This window comes from Theropithecus gelada, chromosome 19 (assembly GCF_003255815.1).
Source record: "Theropithecus gelada isolate Dixy chromosome 19, Tgel_1.0, whole genome shotgun sequence".
NCBI classification, from domain to species: Eukaryota; Metazoa; Chordata; class Mammalia; order Primates; family Cercopithecidae; genus Theropithecus; species Theropithecus gelada.
In genome coordinates, this window is record NC_037687.1 from 35,925,819 (window position 1) to 35,947,678 (window position 21,860).

At 40.4% G+C, this 21,860-nt stretch overlaps 1 protein-coding gene across 1 annotated transcript; it reads right to left on the minus strand.

The window, feature by feature from the left end:
- Window positions 1–8,779: 8,779 nt before the first annotated feature.
- ZNF221 (zinc finger protein 221) lies at window positions 8,780–21,183 on the minus strand. The gene is made up of 5 exons (XM_025366340.1): window positions 21,006–21,183; window positions 13,448–13,530; window positions 11,185–11,311; window positions 10,936–11,028; window positions 8,780–10,456 (listed from the first exon to the last, which is right to left on the minus strand). Exons 2-5 carry the CDS (start codon window positions 13,460–13,462, stop codon window positions 8,901–8,903), a joined length of 1,791 nt encoding a protein of 596 aa, XP_025222125.1. The 5' UTR covers window positions 13,463–13,530; window positions 21,006–21,183; the 3' UTR covers window positions 8,780–8,900.
- Window positions 21,184–21,860: the final 677 nt, after the last annotated feature.

Below are 21,860 nucleotides of genomic sequence, written 5' to 3' on the forward strand. Positions count from 1 at the left end.
GTCATATTAAAGCCTGCATAGAAACACGGAACCACAAATCATGATCAATTCAAAACTTATTAGGAATTTTTTTTTTTTTTTTTGAGATGAAGTCTCGCTCTGTTGGCCAGCCTGGAGTACAGTGGCACAATCTTGGCTCGCTGCAACCTTTGCCTCCCAGGCCCAGGCGATTCTCATGCCTGAGCCTCCCAGGTAGCTGGGATTACAGGCACACACCACCACACCAGCTAATTTTTGTATATTTAGTAGAGACAGGGTTTCACCATATTGACCAGGCTGATCTTGAACCCTTGGCCTCAAGTGATCCACTCACCTCAGCTTCCCAAAGTGCTGGGATTACAGGAGTGAGCCACCATACCTGGCCTTTACTAGAAAAATTTTTGTCAATGTAACTACATCTGCCACATTAGAAGTGTTACTGTGAGCTGGGTGTGGTGGCTCATACCTATAATTCCAGCACTTTGGGAGGCTGAGGTAGGAGGATTGCCTGAGCCTAGAAGTTCAAGACCAGCCACGCAACATGGTGAGACTGTCTCTATTCCTTAAAAATAAAAAGAAAAAAAGTTTACTCTGAATCCTGCCTTAAAACTGTTGAAAAAATTTAATTGTACAATATGCAGTGGTCTGTTATTACAAAATCTTTTCACCTTGTATTGTGAGAAAAAATGACAAATGATTGTTACATTTATACTGTATACAATCAATGGAACACTAGACAGAGTCCCAAATAATAAGAATCCGACTTGAGAACAGAGGATGAGGGGAAGCCAGGAGCCAAGTGGAATAAGATAATAATCAAAATAAAGTTATAGATGGCAGTGCTGAGTGTACCCTGCATTTCAACTCATGTTTCCATAAATTATGTCTTGCAAGGTTTCTCCTTTTTAATACTATTTTTTTTTCTTCAACTTTTAAGTTTAGGGGTACATGTGCAGGATGTGCAGGTTTGTTACACAGGTGTGTGCCATGGTGGTTTGCTGCACAGATCAATCTATCACCTAGGTATTAAGCTGAGCATCCATTAGCTATTCTTCCTGATGTTCGCCCTCCCTCCACCCCTCCGGAAGCCCCAGTGTGTGTTGTTTCCCACCATGTGTCCACATGTTCTCATCATTCAGCTCCCACTTATAAGTGAGAACATGCAGTGTTTGGTTTTCTGTTCCTGTGCTAGTTTGCTGAGGATAACGGCTTCTAGCTTCATCCATGTCCTGGATGATCTAATTTCTTTTTATGTTTGTATAGTATTCCATGGTCTATATGTATGACATTTTCTTTAACCAGATTATCATTGATGGGCATTTGGGTTGACTCCATGTCTTTATTTTGAATAGTCCTGTAATGAACATACAAGTGCATGTATCTTTCTAACAGAATGATTTATAATTTGAGGGTATATATTACAGTAATGGTATTGCTGGGTGAAATGGTATTTCTGCCTCTAAATCTTTGAGGAATTGCCCCACTGTCTTCCACAATGGTTCAACTAATTTATACTCCCACTAACAATGTAAAAGCATTCCTTTTTCTCCCCAACTTTACCAACAACTGTTGCTTTTATACTTTTTTTTTTTGAGACACAGTTTCACTGTGTTGCCCAGGCTGAAGTGCAGTGGCATGGCCTTGACTCACTGCAAACTCTGCCTCCTGGGTTCAAGCAATTCTCATGCCTCGGCCTCCCAAGTAGCTGGGATTATAGGCCTGCACCATCACATCCAGCTAATTTTTGTATTTTTAGTAGAGACGGGTTCATTTCACCATGTTGCCCAGGCTGGTCTCCAACTTCTGACCTCAAGTGATCCATCCACCTCAGCCTCCCAAAAGTGTGAGATTACAGCACTTTGGGCCGCTGCACCTGGCTTCTTTTTGACTTTATACTTGCCATTTTGACTGACGTGAGATGGTATCTCATTGTGGTTTTGATTTGCATTTCTTTAATGATAGTGATGTTGAGCTTTTTTTCATGTTTGTCAGCTGCATGTATGTCTTCTTTTGAGAAGTGTCTGTTGATGTCCTTTGCACACTTTTTAATTTTTTTTCTCATAAATTTGTTTAAGTTCCTTGTAGACTCTGGATATTAGACCTTTGTCAGATGGACAGATTGCAAATATTTTCTCCCATTCTGTAGGTTGTCTGTTCACCCTTATAATAGTTTCTTTTGGTGTGCAGAAGCTCTTTAGTTTAATTAGATCCCATTTGTAAAATTTTGCTTTTGTTGCAATTGCCTTTGGTGTTTTCATCATGAAAACTTTGCCTGTCTCTATGTCCTGGATGGTATTGCCTAGATTTTCTTCTGGAGTTTTTTTAGTTTTGGGCTTTATAAGTTTTCAATCCATCTTAATTTTTGTATAATGTGTAAGGAAGAGGTTCAGTTTAAATTTTCTGCACATGGCTAGTCAGTTCTCTCAGCACCATTTATTAAACAGGGAACCATTTCCCTATTGCTTGTTTTTGTCAGGTTTGTCAAAGATCAGTTGGTTGTAGGTGTGTAGTCTTACTTCTGAGTTCTCTGTTCTGTTCCATTTGTCTATGTGTCTGCTTTTGTTCCAGTACCACGCTGTTTTGGTTACTGTGGCCTTGGAGTATGGTTTGAAGTTGGGTTGCATGACGCCTCCAGCTTTGTTCTTTTTTGCTTAGAACTGTCTTGGCTATTTGGGCTATTCTTTGGTTCCATATGAATTTTAAAATAGGTTTTTTTCCTAAATCTGTGAAGAATGTCAATGGTAGTTTAATGGGAATAGCATTGAATCTATAAATTACTTTGGGCAGTATGGCCATTTCACAATGTTGATTCTTCCTATCCAGGAGCATGAAATGTTTTTCCATTTGTGTCCTCTCTGATTTCTTTAAGCAGTGGCTTGTAGTTCTCCTTGAAGGGGTCCTTCACTTCCCTTGTTAGGTGTATTCCAAGGTATCTTATTCTTTTTGTAGCAATTGTGAATGGGAGTTCATTGATGATTCGGCTCTCTGCTTGCCTGTTGTTGGTGTATAGGAATGCTAGTGATTATGCACATTGATTTTGTATCCTGAGACTTTACTGAAGTTGCTTATCAGCTTAAGCTTTTGGGCTGAGATGATCCGGTTTTCTAGATATAGCATCATGTCATCTGCAAACAAAGATATTTTGACTTCCTCTCTATTTGAATACCTTTATTTCTTTCACTTGTCTGTCTGGACTGGCCAGAACTTCCAATACTGTGTTAAATAGAAGTGTGGAAAGGGTGGGGGGGTCCTTGTCTTGTGCCAGTTTTCAAGGGGAATGATTACGGCTTTTGCCCATTCAGTATGATATTGGCTGTGGGTTTGTAATCTATGGCTCCTATTATTTTGAGGTATGTTCCTTCAGTACCTAGTATACACAGTTTTTAGCATGAAGGGATGCTGAATTTTATCAATGGCCTTTTGTGCATCTATGGAGATAATCATGTGATTTTTGTCTTTGGTTCTGTTTATGTGATGAATCACATTTATTGATTTGCGTATGTTGAACCAACCTTGCATCCTGGGGAGGAAGCCAACTTGATTGTGGTGGATAAGCTTTTTGATGTGCTGTTGGATTCACTTTGCCAGTATTTTGAGGATTTTTGGATTGATAGTCATCGGGGATACTAGCCTGATGTATTTCTTTTTTTTATCTCTGCCAGGTTTTGGTATCAGGATGATGCTGACCTCATAAAAATGAGTTAAGGAGGAATCCCTCCTTTTCAATTGTTTGGAATAGTTTCAGTAGAAATGGTACCAGCTCTTTTTTGTACCTCTGGTAGAATTCAGGTGTAAATTTGTCTGATCTTGGGCTTTTTTTTTTTTTTTTTTTTTGGTAGATTATTACTGCCCTCAACTTCAGAAGTCATTATTGGTCTATTCAGGGATTTAATTTCTTCCAGGTTCAGCCTTGGGAGGGTGTATGTGTCCAGAAATTTATTCATTTTTTTTCTAGATTTTCTAGTTTATGTGCAGAGAGGTATTATAGTATTCTCTGATGGTTGCTTGTATTTCTGTGAGGTCAGTGGTGATATCCCCCTTATCATTTCTGATTGTGTTGGATTCTTCTCTCTTTTCTTCTTTATTAGTTTAGCTAGCAGTCTATTAAATTTTTTTTTCAAAAAACCACCTCCCGGATTTGTTAATTTTTGAAAGATTTTTTGTGTCTCTATCTCCTTCAGTTCTGCTCTGATCTTATTTCCTGTATTCTGCTAACTTTGGGGTTTCTTTTTGGTTCTGTATTTTAGTTGTGATGTTAGGTTGTTAACTTGAGATCTTTTTAGCATTTTGATGTTGGTATTTAGTGCTATTAATTTCCGTCTTAACACTTCTTTAGCTGCATCCCAAAGATTCTGATACATTGTGTCTTTATTCTCATTAGTTGCAAATAATTTCTTGATTTATGCCTTAATTTCAGTATTTACCCAGGAGTCATTGAGAAGCAGGTTATTCAATTTCCACATAGTTGTGTGGTTCTGAGTTAATTTAATTTTTATTTTAATTTTTGGGGGTGAACTTTTAATCTTGAGTTCAATGTGATCGTGCTATGGTCTGAGAGACTGTTATGATTTCAGTTCTTTTGCACTTGCTGAGAAGTGTTTACTTCCGATTATGTGATCAATTTTTAAGTGCCATGTGGCAATGAGAAAAATGTATATTCTGTTGTTTTGGAGTGGAGAGTTCTGCAGATATCTATCAGGTCTGCTCAATCCAGAGCTGAGTTAAGGTTCTCAATATCTTTGTTAATTGTCTATCTCAATGATCTAATATTGTCAGTGGAGTATTAAAGTCTCCCACTATTACCCCGTGGGAGTCTAAGTCTCTTTGTAGGTCTCTAAGAACTTACTTTATGAATCTGGGTCCTCTGCTATTGGGTGGGTATATATATTTAGAATAGTTAGCTCTTCTTGTTGAACCCTTTGCCATTATGTAATGCCTTGCTTTATTTATTTATTTTTTACCTTTGTTGGTTTAAAGTTTGTTTTGTCAAAAATTAGGATTGTGACTCCTGCTTTTTTCTGATTTCCATTTTCTTCATAAATTTTCCTCCATCCCTTTATTTTGAGCCTATGTGTGTCTTTGCACATGTGATGGGTCTCTTGAAGACAGCATATCGATCGGTCTTGGCTCTTTATCCAGCTTGCACTTCTGTGTCTTTCAATTGGGGCATTTAGCCTATTTACATTTGATATTAGTATCATTACATGGGAATGTGATCCTGCCATCATGATGCTAGCTGGTTATTTTGCAGACTTGTTTATGTGGTTGCTTTATAGTGTCATTGGTTCTGTGTACTTCAGTGTGTTTTCGTAGTGGCTGGTAATTTTTTTTTTCTTTCCATATTTAGTGCTTCCTTCAGGAACTCTTGCAAGGCAGGCCTGGTGGTGATGAATTCTCTCAGCATTTGCTTGTCTGAAAAGGATCTTATTTCTTTGCACATAAAGCTTACTTTGGCCAGATATTAAATTCTGGCTAAGAATTCTTTAAGAATGCTGAATATTGACCCCCAATATCTTCTGGCTTGTAGGGTTTCCACTGAGAGGTCTGCTGTTAGTCTGATGGACTTCCCTTTTTAGGTGACCTGATCTTTCATTCTCTCTGACTGCCCTTTACATTTTTTCTTTAATTTTGACCTTGGAGAATCTGATGATTATGTGTCTTGGGGTTCATCTTCTCATGGAGTATCTTACTGGGGTTCTCTGCATTTCCTGAATTTGAATGTTGGCCTGTCATGCTAGGTTTGGAAAGTTCTCCTGGATAACATCCTAAAGTATGTTTCCAACTTGTTTCCATTATCCCCATCTCTTTCAGGTTCCCCAGTCAGTCAGGGGTTTGGTCTTTTTACATAACTCCATATTATTTTTTTGGAGGTTTTGTTCATTACTCTCCATTCTTTCTCTATTCTTCTCTGCCTGTCTAAGTCAGAAAGATAGTCTTTAAGCTCTGAGTCTCTTTCCTCTTCTTGGTCTATTCTACTAGTGATACTTGTGATTGCATTGTTAAGTTCTTGTGTTGTTTTTGGCTCCATCAGGTCAGTTATGTTCCTCTCTAAACTGGCTATTCTGGTCATCAGCTCTTGTATTGTTTTATCATTGATTCTTGGCTTCTTTGCATTGGGTTATGACATGCTCCTTTAGCTCAGCAAAGTTCATTATTACCCACGTTCTGAAGCCTACTTCTGTCAATTCAGTCATCTCAGCCTCACCCAGTTCTGTGCCTTTGCTAGAGAGGTGCTGCGGTCATTTGGAGAAGAGGCATTCTGGCTTTTTGAGTTTTCAGCATTTTTTTGTGTTGATTTCATCATCTTTGTGGGCTTATCTACCTTCAATCTTTGAGGTTGGTGACCTTTGAATGGGGTTTTTGTGCGGTCTTTTTGTTGATGTTCTTGTTGTTGTTTTCTGCCTGTTTTCTTTTAACAGTCAAGCCACTGACTGTTAGCAACTGTAGGGCTGCCACAGTTTGCTGGGGTCTGCTCAAGACCCTAGTTGCCTCGGTTTTTCCTGTGCGTTGAGGTATCACCAGTGAAAGCTGCAAAACAGCAAAGATGGCAGCCTTCTCCTTCCTTTGGAAGCTCTGTCCCAGGGCGGTACTGACCTGTTGCTGGCCTGAAGATTCCTGTAAGAGGTGTCTAGAGACTCCTGTTGGGAGGTCTCACCCAGTCAGGAGGAACAGGATCAGGGACCTACTTACAGAAGCAGTCTGGCTGCTTTTGGTACAGCAGGTGTGCTGTGCTGGGGGAGGACCCTTCCTCATCCAGATTGCCCGAACTCTCCAAAGTGAGCAGGCTGGAACAGCTTTGTCAACTGAACCATAGAGACAGTGGTCGCCTCTCCCCTGGGAGCTCCATCCCAGACAGAGTTTAGATTTCTGTCAGTATAAGCCTGGCTGAAGTGACTGAAAGCCCCCCCAAAGGGAGGCACCATATAGTGGGGAGGAATGGGTCAGGGTCCTACTTAAAGAACCAGTCTGGGCCAGGTGCAGTGGCTTATGCCTGTAATCCTAGCACTTTGGGAGGCCGAGGCAGGCGGATCACCTGAGGTCAGAAGTTCAAGACCAGCCTGGTCAACACGGTGAAACCCTGTCTCTATGAAAAACGCAAAAATTAGCGAGGTGTGGTGGTACCTGACTGTAATCCCAGCTACTTGGGAGGCTGAGGCAGGAGAATTGCTTGAACCCAACAGGTGGAGGTTGCCAAGAGCCAAGAGCATGCCACTGCACTCCAGTCTGAGCAACGGAGTGATATTCTAGCTAAAAAAAAAAAAAAAAAAAGCAGCAGTCTCGGCATGATCTGGCAAAGCATGTGTGCTGTGTTGGCAGGGGGATCCTCTCCTTGTCCAGACAACCTGGTCTCTCCAGAGCTGGCAGGCTGGAACACTGAGTCGACTGAACCACAGAAATGGTGGCCAGTCTTCCCCTCAGGAGCTCCCTCCTATTTCAGGCCGAAGCTTGTTGCTGTTGGTTGGTTGGAATTCCAAGTCAGTGGGTTTTGTGAGGTGCCATGGAAGTGGGGCCCACAGAATGTTGCTGCCTGACTCCCTGGATTCAGCCCCCTTCCTACAGGAGTATAAAGATGAATCTGCCATCTTGCCAGGAATTCTGGGGCTGGAGCATGTAAACCTCCTGGGTCTCTGTGTATGGCTGAGAGGCTGCTCTGCCAAAACTCCACACAGCTCTGTGTATTGAACCCAAGGCCCTGGTGGCATGGGCTCACAAGGACATATCCTGACCCGTGGGTTGCAAGGATCTTTGAATAACATGGTTTCCTGGGCAGGGTCACACAATCACTCACCGCTTCCCTTGGGTGGGGTGAGGGTTCCTTTGGCTCCATGCCACACCAGGTGGGCCATCACTTCACCTTGCTTTTCTTCATTCTCTGTGGGCTGAATTGATTGCCTAGTCAGTCCCAGTGAGGTAATCTAGATATTTCAGTTGAAGGTACTGAATTCACTTGTTATTTTCATTCCTCTCTATGAGTACCATGAACCACAGCTGCCTCTAATTGGCCATCTTGGTCCATCTCAGGTTTCCTCTTTTAGATACAATTTTGAAATATGTTTTCTCCTTTTGATCCTTTAATATCATGCCTCTGACATTTCTAAGATATGAAGCCCAGCTAAAGCTCTTTCTACATCTCTTACATGTACCAAACACACATACAAAGTTCCAATCAGTGTTAAGGTTGTGAAGATTCTGCAGCAAAGATACATACAGTTTACATTCTAGCTGACATCAATTTTGACATGTCCATCATTAGAGATTTGTAAATGCCAGAACAAACTCCTATTCTTTCTAAGGCCTGTCTCTTGAATAACTACAATTGCCAAACTTCTGAATGAAGCCCCAACTTACAAAAGTTCTGTGCTACAGTGGTTCTAAAACCACATGGGTATGCTGAACTATGGCTGAAACACTGACTTTAACTATTTTCCCTCCTGAGACTGTATGAAATGTATCATCAGCATGGATTCTGTAATAAGCTATGAGATACAAACTCAAACTGAAGTGCTTACCAAGTGTATCAAATTTTTAATGTTTCTCCCATTGTTAACTCTCAGGTGAGCTTGTAGTTGAGAAGACTATCACAGACATTGCATTACTAAGGTTTCTCTTGAAAGTGAACACTCATGAAGCTGAAGACTTTGAGGCATAACTGAAGCACATGGCAATCTCCCCAAACTTCCATGCCTTCTCTACAATATGGACCCTCTGATGCATATCAAGTCAAGTGCCTGTGGTAGTACATCCCATACTCCTCACATTTGTATGGATTATCTCTACCGTGGACTTTTTTCTTGGTCTTTAAGATAGGATCTATGTTCAAAGCTCTTTCCATAGTTCTCACGTTTGAATGGTTATTCTCTGCTGTGGAAAATCGATGGGTCAGATGAGTTGAGGCCCAGCCAAAGCCCTTCCCACACTTCTCACATCTGTATGGCTTTTTTTCCACATAGACTTTCTGATGTAAATGGTGCTGTGAATTCTGAGATCTCTTCCCACACTCCACATTTCAATGGCTTTTCTCCACTGTGGAGTCTCTGATGTTTCAAAAGACATGAAGCCCAGCCAAAGCTCTTTCCACATTCCTTACAATTATAGGGTCGCTCTCCCCTGTGGACCCTCTGGTGCATGTCAAGATTAAATTTACTGTTGTACCCCTTCTCACACTGCTCACATTTGTATAGCTTTTCTCCAGTATGGCATGTCTGATGGGAATGAAGTTGTGAACTCTGAGTAAATCTCTTTCCACACTCTTCACATTTGAAAGGTTTTTCTCCACTGTGGAGTCTCCGATGTTTCAAAAGACAGGAGGCCCAGCCAAAGCTCTTCCCACATTCCTTACAATTGTAGGGTCTCTCACCCGTGTGGACCCTCTGGTGAAACTCAAGATCCAACCTCCTTTTATAGCCCTTACCACACTCCTCACACTTATATGGCTTTTCTCCATTGTGGGATCTCTGATGGGAAGATCGTTGTGAATTTGTATAAAATCCCTTCCCACATTCTTCACATTTGAAGGGTTTTTGTCCACTGTGGACTCGCTGATGGTTCAAAAGACATGAGGACCATCTGAAGGTCTTCCCACATTCTTTACAATTATATGGTTTCTCTCCTGTGTGGACCATCTGATGCTTACAAAAATCTCGCCTACAAATGAAGCCTTTTCCACACTGCTCACATTTGTATGGCTTCTCTCCTACGTGGACCATGGAATGACTATTAAGTGCTGATCTCTGACGAAAGTTCTTGCCACATATATCACATCTGAATGGTTTTTCTCCTGTGTGAACCATGGAATGCCTATTAAGTCTTGATCTAACACGGAAGCTCTTACCACATATATCACATTTGAATGGCTTCTCCCCAGTATGGATTCTCTGATGTTCCTGAAGCTGTGAATCGTGAATGAAGGCTTTCCCACATTCCTCACAATTATAAGGCTTCTCTCCTGTGTGTAACTTGCAATGAACATTAAGTGCTGATCTACTATGGAAGCCTTTCCCACACTGCTCACATTTGAATGGTTTCTCTTCAGTATGGACCCTCTGATGAGTTTGAAGATGTGAGCTCTGATTAAATTCCTTACCACACACATCACACTTATAGTGTTTTTCTCCCATATGGACTCTCTGATGAGTACGAAGGGCTGAGATGTAACAGAAGCTTTTTCTACACTCATCACATGTATGAGACTTCTCTCCCGAGTGTAATTGTTGATGAAGATCAAAGACAGAAACATCACCAAAGGACTGTTTACATTCATTACACTGGTAAGATTTCTGTTGCACATGACTTATAGATAGTCCTGCCTCAATCTGGCAGAGGACGTCACCTTCTATGAGTAACTCAGAGCTGTTCCTTATGGAGTCTTGAGACCTGGTTAGGTCACTTGCAATTTGTTCCCATATTTGCTGACAGGACCACTCTTCATGTGGTCCTGCTTCTGGAACAGTCTCCATCTCAATTTGGATCTTCCCTCCTAAAAAGACACAGAATTAATATATGTGGGCAAGTGAAGCCCTGTTCAATGTTTTCAAGATTTCACACTTAGGACACGGCATTAAACTTTAATGAATACAGGAAACATTAAGTTCATGTTTTCCGAGTGCACTATGGTCTTTGGTTTTCAAGAGACGAATTTAGAACCACATCACATCTCATACATAAAATCCTTGGTAGAAATAAAATACTGAATTAAATAATTAATAACATACACATATTTAACCTGTTACTAATTCTGGTAAATTTCCCAGTCTAAAATCTTGCATAATAAATTATGGAACTAATAAAATATGAACATGAATAATGAACCCAAAGGAACTTTAAAGAAGAAAGACAGTTGCAATAATTCAGGAAAGCAGTTTGGGAATTTAGACCAGGGTGATAGAAATAGGCATGGACAGAAGTAAAACAGATGGAAGAATCATGTACAAGGATGCACAGTTGCTTGGTTCTGACCTGAATTCCCTCCTCTTTGGCTTGTTGTCTTCATAATCCGCAACTTTTCCTTCCTTAAGAAGTGGAAAGTATCTTGGTGGAATGGTTGATTCCCTGTGAACATGCAGTGACATGCTTAATTCCAACCCATTGTAGGTAATATCTAGGGAAAATTTACTGGAAACTTAGATTCCCAATGCATACTCAAACTTGGAATACAAAGTCACTCCTGGGGCCTAACATTCTGTTACAGAGGGTGTCTGTCCTCACCTACTGAGAGCAGGTTCCTAAAGTTCTCTAGCATCACGTCTTGGTACAGCTTCCTCTGGGCAGGGTCCAGGAGCCCCAGCTCATCCTCAGTGAAGACCACGGCCACATCTTTGAAGGTCACTGCCTCCTAAAATATCCAACATACAAAACCTAAATCTTATGACCAACGATTATTCAAAGAAGGGTGGCACTAAGTAGGCAAAGGGGACAGGTGTGGTAAGTTGTCCTAGATCTTGAGGGATGTAGGTCAACATACAGATTTCCCACTCATTCTGCCTATATCCTGACAATGACACACACTGATTTTCATGAGATCCATCAGAAGTGCAATGATATAAAAGAAGTCCTGTACTTTTACTTTGTGCACTCATTGAGTCTACTTGTAACCAGCCCTCTAGGACTCTAAATGCTGCCTCCTGGGCTTCAGGTATTTAGGTTTTAGTAAGTTGCCAATTGCCCCAGTAACATTTAGCAATTTAGTCCCAACTTTGATAACGTCCATTGTCTTCCTCTCTTGTGTTGTCTTCCTTTCATCCTCAAACTGTAGATGCTGTAACTTTTCTTTAATATCTGTCAAACTAACAAGTTTATGGTGACCTGTGTGGGACAGCTATGCAGTGCATCCTTTATACTCTCAAGGCACAAACTACATACATTAGTTGCAGCATTCAATGTCATGATATGGAACCATCATGCCCAGAGCACATCCCAAAGCTCTGTCCCTTCCTAGACGTGTGGCTTTGGACAAGCTCACCTACATGCATTAGTTTCCTGTCTGTATAATGATTTTCACCTGGTATAGTTTTCTCAAGGATTAAAGAAGGAAATATATATAGCATTGGGAAAAGTGTGTGGCAAAGACTAAGTATTTAATAAATATTATCTATTTTTATTATTTTTAATTATAACTGTCATTATTGTTATTTATTTCATCTTGTTTCATATCTGCATAGTATTCCAGGGCAAAAATTATCTCTTTTTATTTAAATAATGAATACTTCATATTAAACATTTTTCATTATCAATCCTGTAAAGAAAATAATTTTATATACTCTTTATTCTCCTGATTTAAAATGTCAAATGAAAATTAGAATGTCAATAAATACATTTAAAATTTGATCACATAATTTCATACTTTCTTCCAAATTTTTTTACCTACTTCCCACTCTTTCCAGTGAACACAAGTACCTTAATCTCCTTATAATGGTTCAGAGCAGGTTGTAAATATTCCCATGGTTTTGGTAATCTGATTAGGAAGAAGAATTCATTGTATTAATATCATTCTCACTTATTTGATTATAAATGAGCAGAATGGCTAACATTCCTGACCTTGGTTGCCTGTGTGAATCTGAGCAGATTTCTCATATTTGATGAGTTTAAGAGGAACAAGAGACCAAAACCTGCATTCTGCTTCTCTGAATAAATATAGTAACAGAACACAGTGACTGGCCAATCTTCCAGTATCATTGGACATTTGAAATGAAGGTACCTACTACTTTGATAAAACTGCTTACTCCATAAAGGAATAAGAAGAGACCAATAAATAACATGCATACAAGGTATGATTGAGGTATGGCAAACACAGAATCTAGCCCTTCCTGTATGAAAGCTCCAATAACAATATTTGTGGGAAGTGGCAGTCAGAGCCTGATGTGCTGTGCCCTGTTGAAATAATCTATCATCTATAAAACAGCCAGTGTGATACATGTCAAAAGTATCCTATCTTGTTTTCAGAATTAATTTTGGGGGGAAGGGGTTATATATAGGAAAGCTGTCACAGCAGTATTGCTTAAAACAGTAAAATTCCGAAACCACCTAAATGTCTATGAGTGTGAGGTAGTTAAAAACAAGAAGATACATTAATTCAGTGGGGCTATGATGCCAATGTAAAAATGGAACATTATATAATATTATGTAAAATGAGCACAATTTAAAATTAGAAGTATGTCATCAACACAAATACAGTTAAGAATGTACATGATGAAGAATATAAGATAACAACTAATTTGTGATCAGAGAAGAAGTGAAGTGAAAGAATTATCCATTCCTACTATTTTCTCTACTGCGGAAAAGAAATTATATAAGAAAACAAGAACTAAAACCAAATGGAAAGTCAACTCAAAAGCAACAAAGGAAGCATCTGGCAAACAAAATGCCCTCAAATCCTTGTTGTTCTCCTTGAGTCTTCCCAAGACAGATAAAAATGTGACAATATGAGTAGTAAGATGGAATTTTAACAGCAAGAGAGGCAAGCCCTACTCACTTTGAATGTGGTCATTTTTCCTTCTACTTCAGGGAATTTGCAGAGTCCTGAATGAAGCAGTTCAAATGAAGGTGAAATCGTGCCTAGAAAGTGCCAGGAAAGGCAGAAAAACAGACATGAAAGGGTGACTAGGAATGCTGCCCACCAACACAGACAAGTATTTTCAATTAGTGCATGAATGTTCGCAGCAGCATTACTCATATCTCCAAACTGCAAATAAGCAAAATGCCCTCCTATAGGTAAATGAATAGACAAATCATGGCATATCAATACAAACAGAATTTTATTTGGAAATTCAAAGGAGTGAAGAACTGGCTCATGCTACAACATGCACGAACCTTGGAAACACTATGCTAAGTTAAAGAAGCCAGTCACAAAACCCCATGGATTATAAAATTCAATTTTATAAAATATACAGAATAGGCAAATGTATATATAGAGAAAGGTTAGTGGTTGCTCCGGATTTGAGGTGAGAATGAGGTTTAACTGTACTTAAGCATAAGGAGTCCAACTGGGGGGCAAAAATGATCTAAACTGAATTGTGATGATAGTTATACCACTCTTCAAAGTTCCTGAAGATTATTAAATTGTAAGCCTGAAATGGGTAAATTCTATGATATGTAAAATACACCTCGATAAAGTCGGAAATAATAATGGTTAATCTACATGTTATTTAACTGGATTCTGAGTCCATATTGATAGAATATTTATAGTTGAAAAAACTGATGAATAAATTGGGGAGAAGTGGAAGCTAATCTTTACAGGAGAATGCCCACTAATAATGTATCTCCCATAAGAAACATTTCTACTTTCAAAATTTAATTAAAAAGCAACCTTTCAGTGGAAAAATCTGAAAGACATCGTCTTGGCCAAGTGAACAAAGTTGAGACCTCCAATGAAGGGAAAACAGATATCATGTGGCCCCTGTTATGACACCTCAACACTTCTGTGGTATCCACACCAACAATGCATAATCTGAACCCAAACATGAAATACATAAATCCCAAATGAGTATCTTTCTATAAAATACTTTGCCTATATACTTCAAGGATGTCAAGAATAAAAAGACAAAGGTTGTTGAATCTTTCTAGATTAAAGAAGATTACAGAAATGTGACACCTAAAAGCAGTACATAAAATTGGACTTTGGATTGGGGGATGGGGGAAAACAGTTATAAGAACTTTAAAAAGCACAACAAATTTAAATATGGGACTTTGGATAGAAAAGATGATGGTGTGTAGCCATACCTAATAGGTAACAGAATTAACTAATATTGGTGGTCTTTTAATTGATATCTAGTATTTAATAGTGATATTATTTAATATTATAGCTAATATTACCTAGCATGTTATATGAAACTCTATAGCCTGCCCTTCCTAAATGCCTCTTACCAAGATACCCCATGATCACCTTGGCATATGGGCTTCCTTGCTGCAGAAAGCTACAATAAGTTGTTTCTCATTATAAGTTTGTTCCCAGTGGTATTTGGCTGACGGGTGTTAACAAAGCAAAATACAAAAAGTAAGTAATTGGAAAATTTGGGTAAAGAGCATATGAAGAGTCAGGTGCTGTGGCTTGAGCCTGTAATCCCAGCTACTTGGGAGGCTGAGGCAGGAGGATAGCTTGAGTCAAGGAGTTAAAGGCTGCAGTGAGTTAGGATTGTGCTACTGTACTCCAGCCAAGGCTCTTAAAGCTCCAACATAATCGTTGACTCCATGTCCCACATCCCGGTAGAAGGGATAGACTCCCAAAGCCTTGGGTAGCCAAGTGACATGACTGAGCAGTGGTTTCAGGACCACTTCTCAGAGGGCAGTGGTTCCCTTCCCACAGATCCATTAGGCAGTGCCCTAGTGGGGACTCTGTGGGGAGCTCACATTTCTCCTTGGCACTACCCTGGTAGAGGTTCTCTGTGGGGGCTCCACCCCTGTGGCAGGCTTCTGACTAGGATCTCAGGCTTTCTCATACATCCTCTGAAATCTAGGTAGAAGCTGCCAAGCCTCCTTCATGCTTGCATTCTGAGCATCATGCATTGCATTTCCTTAACACAATGTGGAAACCACCACAACCATCAAGGCTTAAATCTTCTGGAGCTGCAACCCAAGCTGTGCCTGGGGCACTCTGAGCTGAGGCTGGAGACAGAGTGGCCGGATTCAGGGCACAGTGTCTTCAGGCTGCTCAGGGCAGTGGGGCCCTGGGCCTGACCCTTGGAACCATTCTTTTCTCCTAGGCCTCTGGACCTGTAATGGGAGGGACTTTCCTGAAGACTTCTGAAATGTCTTCCAGGCATTTCCCCCATTATCTCACATATTACCACTTGGCTTTCTGTTAGTCACGCAAATCTCTTTTGCAAGTGGTTGCTCCACAGCCCACATGTATCACTCTTCTAAAAATGCTTTTTCTTTCTCTACCAAATGGCCAGGTTGTAAATTTTCCAAACTTTTATACTCTGCTTACCTTTTAAATATAAATTCTAACTTTAAGTCATTTCTTTGCTTCTATATATAACTGTAGGCTGTTTGAAGCAGTGAAGCAGCCAGGCCATTTCTTGAATGCTTTGCTGCTCAGAAATTTCTTTTGCCAGGTACCCTAAGTTATCACTCTTAAGTTCAAGCTTCCAGAAATCTGTAGGGCATGAACACAAAGCAGCAAAGTTCTTTGCTAGGGCATAACATGGGTGACCTCTACCCCAGTTCCCAATCACTTCCTCATTTCCATCTGAGATCTCATCAGCCTGGACTTCATTGTCCATATCCCTACCAGCATTTTGATCACAACCACTTGATCAGTCTGAAAGAAGTTCCCATGGCTCAGTGAAAAAGTTAAAAAAATAAAAAAATAAAAGTTCCAAGCTTTCCCTCATCTTCTCATCTTCTTCTGAGCCCTCCAAACTTTTTCCAACCTCTGCCCATTAGCCAGTTCCAGAGCCACTTTCCCATTTTCAGGTATCTTTATAGCAATGCACTGCACCTCAGTACCAATTTTCTGTATGAGTTCATTTCTGTGTCACTGTAACAAAATACCTGAGGCTGGGTAATTTATAAAGAAAAGAGGTTTAATTGGCTCACATTTCTTCAGGCTGGAAAAGAAGTGTGGTGCTGGCATGTGCTCAGCTTCTGGTGAGGCCTCGGCGAGCTTTTACTCATGGGAGAAGGTGAAGCAGGAGCAGGCATGTCACAAAGTGAGAGCAGGAACAAGAGAGAGAAATTGGAGGACCCAGATCTCACATGAACTAACTGAGAAGGAACTCACTCATCGCCAAGGGGATAGCACCAAACCATTTATGACGGACCTGCCACCATGATTCAACACCTCCCCCTAGACCCCACCTCCAACACTGGAGATATGGAGGGACCAAACATCCAAACTATATCAAATGTAATTAAAAGAGAGAACTGGGTTGGATTCTGATGCTTGACCAAGCTCGAATTTTAGTGAATCTAAGCTTTAGCCACTTGCCTCAAAGCTGTCCCTAAGGGAAAAATTATGCCAGGACAACAGTAAGTACCTCTAAGACCTGTGGTTACCAAAAGTCAATCAATGTGTGGGAAGGGTAAAACCAAGAAACTGAAACTACAGTGTACAGTGTGAAAGAATTGTTTATTTTGTAGTTTCCTAAGGAACCTTTATTCAACTAGATTGTGAGAGAAACTAAGTAGTAGCATCTTTGGTTTTAAATGTTGCAGAGTCGAAGAGCATGTTTGGGTTTATGTAGGACCCACAGTTCACTATGAAACAATTACAGATGGTGATACATGATGCAACAATTACAAATGGTGAAATCTGATGCAAACACACAGGAGATGTGGAAAAAAAAAAAAGAAAACCAATAGTCTTATCTATTTGGGGCTTCTAAAAGTTGGTAGGCCCCAAGGAAACTGAGTCACTGAGCTTGACCTCTTAACTTCCTTTTTTATTTTCTTGTTCCTGGCTCAGACCAGATAGCATCTAAGATAAAAGATTCTTTGTCTGAGATAAAAGACCCCTTTGACTATTACATCCCTAATGCAGAATGTTAAATCCGTTCTTCCCAATAAAAGGAAACACTGTTATCGAATTGTTGTTAACTATGCATTAATCTTGTATAGAAAATGCTGACATCCTGTTAAGCTTCCTAGACCCTGCCTACATAATGACTCTCAAACCCTTCCACTTCAGAGCATTTATCCAATCTTTTGAAGTCCGTGTCCTCCCAGGTGGACATCTTCAAATTTTGTGTTTGAAAAAACTCAATATTTAACCACATTGCCTGAATCTCATTACCAATGTTAACAGGTTGTTCCCAAGGGAAGAGCCAGCCTGATCAACTGGATAAAAGGCATGGTAAGGTCTGCTTGCCCTGAAAAGGGGGACTGCTCAACTCACCCTATAAATGCTGGGTGGGATACCCCAGATGATGCAGCCGATACACTGCATGCAAGCCATGTGGGACTGAATATATGATGACTGGGATATTCATCTTCTGAATATGCTTCTTACCCAGGTCATGGTAAATGCTGTGGCTAAGGGGGCCCCTTTTGCATGGGTACCCCATGTGACTTTTGTAAAAAGAAAATCCAAATTGGAGACGGTTACGTCAGAAGTTTATAAAAAGAGGCATGTGGAGTTGGACCCCAGTTATGTACACACCCAGATGGATTTTAACGTAACTGGGTCAAATTGTAAAACCAGCTGCATGTGATTGGAATTGTTTATACATGGCCTGATCATGAACCTCTTGGGGAAACAGCTATGCTGAACTAGATTGATCATCAACGAAAGACATCCTAAGTTGCTAACCAACTGACATGAATCATGGACTGTACTAAGACCTTCCAGATATATAAACTTACGGTAAACATTTATAAGCCCCTGCCCAACCTTGCCTGGATAGAACAGGAAATGATTTAGCTGACTGCTAGATTTGTACTTCTTGATTGCAATTCACAAGACCCCACTTAAAATATCTTTTCTTTTGTTTGTGGCTCAGTGTTGATTTTATTTATTGGTTGACACCTTAACTCTTGCAAAATTGAACAACAGTCCTAGAAGCCTTATCAGTTTTGCTGTCTCAGTTTCCCTTTAAGGATATTAAAGATGTTAACAAAAAGATTACATTAATTAGCTAGAGGAAAAAGACAGAGGGCAGAGTCAAAGCACTCATCCCAGAAAGCTAGAGATTTTTTAAAGGTCATTTAGAAACAATGATAAAGGTGAAACTAAGAAGAAAGAGAGAGTGTCATGGGACTCCTTCCAACAGGCTGAAAATCTTCAAATCATTATGTTAAATAAGTTTAGCCTAAAGCTGCTTTCTTACATACTTTAAATTAGGTATAAAGGTTTCTCCAGGCGGGGTGTGGTGGCTCATGCCTGTAATGCCAGCACTTTGGGAGGCCGAGGTGGGTGGATCACCTGAGGTCAGGAGTTCGAGACCAGCCTGGCCAACATGGTGAAACCCCGTCTCTACTAAAAATTAGCCAGATGTGGTAGTGTGTGCCTGTAATCCCAGCTACTTGGAAGGCCGAAGCAGGAGAAACACTTAAACCCAGGAGGTAGAGGTTGCAGTGAGCCAAAATCGCTCCACTGCACTGCAGCCTGGGCGACAGAGCAGGGCTCCATCTCAAAAAAATAAAAAACAAAAATTAAAATTAAAAAAGATTTATCCATATATAGTGAACTGTAACCTAACTGGAAGAGTAAACAGACTGTAACCTACTCTTGTGCCAATCACTGAGTTTTGACCAATCAAATGGAGGCAACTGTTCAAACAGGGATCAAATAAGGCAAAAGCTGAGCTGCAACCAAACTGGCTGTTTCTGTTTCTCACTTCCACTTTTTGAATGTCACTTTCCTTTTTCTGTTTACAAATCTTCTTCAACCACACCGTAGCACTGAAGCTTCTCTGAATCTATTCTGGTTCAGGGGCTGCCTGATTTGCAAATTGTTTTTTGCTCAATTAAACTCTTTGATTTATCTAAGATTTTTTACTTTTAACAGTTTTATTAAGAAATGGAATAAATAAAATGGAAATTGATAAGGCTAAAACAAAGGTCTGAACACAGTAATATTGAAGGTTTGGTGGACCAAAGGGATCCTCTGCTGATCCCCCAATATTAAAGGGTTTCAAATAAGTTTGCTGTATTTACTCCAGTTTGGAGAAATTTTAAAACTCGTCTTTACTAACAGACGGGGTGGTGTGCGCCTATAGTTCCAGCTACTTGGGAGACTAAGGGAGGAAAATCACTTGAACTTGGGAGGCAGAGGTTGTAGTGAGCCAAGGTCGTGCCACTGCACTCCATCCTGGGCGACGAGAGTAAGACTCTGTCTCAAAAAATTTAAAAATGAATTACATAAATAAATAAAAATAAGCTTAATGGTTATTATCTTTATAGCCTGCATTCAAAGGTAATTAAACATTTTTTCTTGTCATATTTCTGTAATTTCTAAATGCTCCATAATATGGTTCTAGAAAAATACAAAATATGTGTAATAAGTGAAACAAAATAGTTGATAAAGTTTTAAAAGACTCCTAGAGAAGTCCAAGTCCATGAGCCTTGCTCTCAAAGTCCCTTCAATCAAGTCCTAACTTGCTTTCCCCACCTGATTCCAGCTAGTTCCTCTGCCTCAGTGAGAATGTATCCAAGAAATTATCAGCTTGGGCCCTGACCTGGACTGCAAAGGTTCCAACCCCAGCTCCACTTCTTATTACTTGGGCAACTATGGGCAAATAAGTCCTGCTCCCTTTGTCTCACTCTTATCTTTAATAGACGAAATGGCAGTACCTCTCCACAGAGCTACCATGTGGTGTACATGAATTTCTTTGTATAAAGCCCTTAGAATTGAAGATAGCAATTAAGACTTTCTTATCAATGCCCATGCCCGATGACAGTATCCTACAATAGATGTGAACGTCACTGTAAAAGAAAAATGATAAGTCACACTCGCGTGGAACTTTGTTGTCAGTAGTCAAGGAATTACTCCATCTACCTCCAAGCAATCGTTTTAGAGAAGTCAGGAAGAGGAAACAATGCTGCGAAATATCATGGTTGTGTCACCATTCTTGACAAAACAGTCAAGACCCTCCCATCCTTCTGTGGAAATTGGAGATACCCATTCTTTTCCTAAATAAGAGGTCAGAGAATATCCAGAATTTTCCAGCGTTCTGCAGGGATCAGAGAGAAGAGCCAGCTGGAGCTCTGACACCACCCCAGGGACCTGACCATTTCTCAGGAAATTAACAAGAGATCGCCATTCACTGTAACAGAAACTGTTTTAAGGCTTTTATATTACCTCTTTCAATTTCCAAGACAATTCTATTAGGAAGGTCTTAATATCCCCCATTTAAAGAAAAGCAAAGAGGCCCAGGGAGATTAAGTAACACCCCAACGTTGTACCGGGAGAATCGGCCCCGCACCAGTAGTGGAGGGAGGCGGATGGGGCGAGCTGAGAGCCCAAGAAACCCCCAAATAAGGCGAAACGTGACAGGACCGAGTCCCAAACTCCCCCAGGACGCTAGGACAGCCCTAAACGCAAGAAGCCTCTGCCGCGGGGACCGCAAACCGCCGCCCTCACCCTTCCAAACCTTTGCTTTCCGACGGCGCTTCCTTTCCTCTAAATCTATCGCTAGCTCGTTGAGGGTTCCGCGAGTAGGTCCAGGAAATTCAGTAGGGCCCGCGAGACGCAGAACAGCTCAAACTATCACAGAATAAAGGGTAACTCTCGCAGCCTTAGCTCCCGCGACTCCACAGAGCGTCTGGACTACATTTCCCAGAATTCCCCGGATCCGCCTGCCTGACCGGAAGTGCCCGCAACTCCACCGACCGTTTGGACACTTCCCAGAATGCCCAAGGAGTAAACGTTCACAGTTTTACCCTCCAGGGGGAAGTGTTGCAACTATACAGAGCTTCTTGACCACACTTCTTCCAAGTCCCCAGAGAAGGGAATCCCTCATCCCGAACGCCTGTGTGGTAATATGGACTCCTGCACTGAGTGTCGTCCTTACGCTTCTCTTGAGTCTTCGAGCAAAAATATTACATAAACAATGATTTCCTGATCGAAATATCCCCAATTATTGCAGAAGTATTACTGGAGAGTGAACAAATGTGGAGATAAATCTTCAAGGAACTAACAAGAAATTACTGCTTGAGGATCGTAGAGAACTGAAAGGAGGAAAATATTTAGTATAACCTGATGATGTGAGATTAAAACTGATAGTATGCCAATGTAATTTTAATTTACATTTCCTGTATTGTAAATCAAATAGAACATCTTTTCATATTTCCAAAGGCCATTATTATTATTTGGTAAATTGTTCAAACCTTTTGCCTACTGTACTAATGGCTTTTTGGCCTTTTCCCTCGCTATTTAAATATTGTTTATACATTTGTAAAATAATTATTTTTCTTGCAAATCTTTTCTATTTATTTATTTATTTATT

What these genes read in the sequence shown, in the direction of transcription:
- ZNF221 (XM_025366340.1), bottom strand. An exon ending in TAGGAACCTGCTCTCAGTAG is followed by an intron (nt 11,029 to 11,184) that starts GTGAGGACAGAC and finishes GCATGTTCACAG; the next exon opens with GGAATCAACCATTCCACCAA. An exon ending in CCAAAGAGGAGGGAATTCAG is followed by an intron (nt 10,457 to 10,935) that starts GTCAGAACCAAG and finishes GTGTCTTTTTAG; the next exon opens with GAGGGAAGATCCAAATTGAG.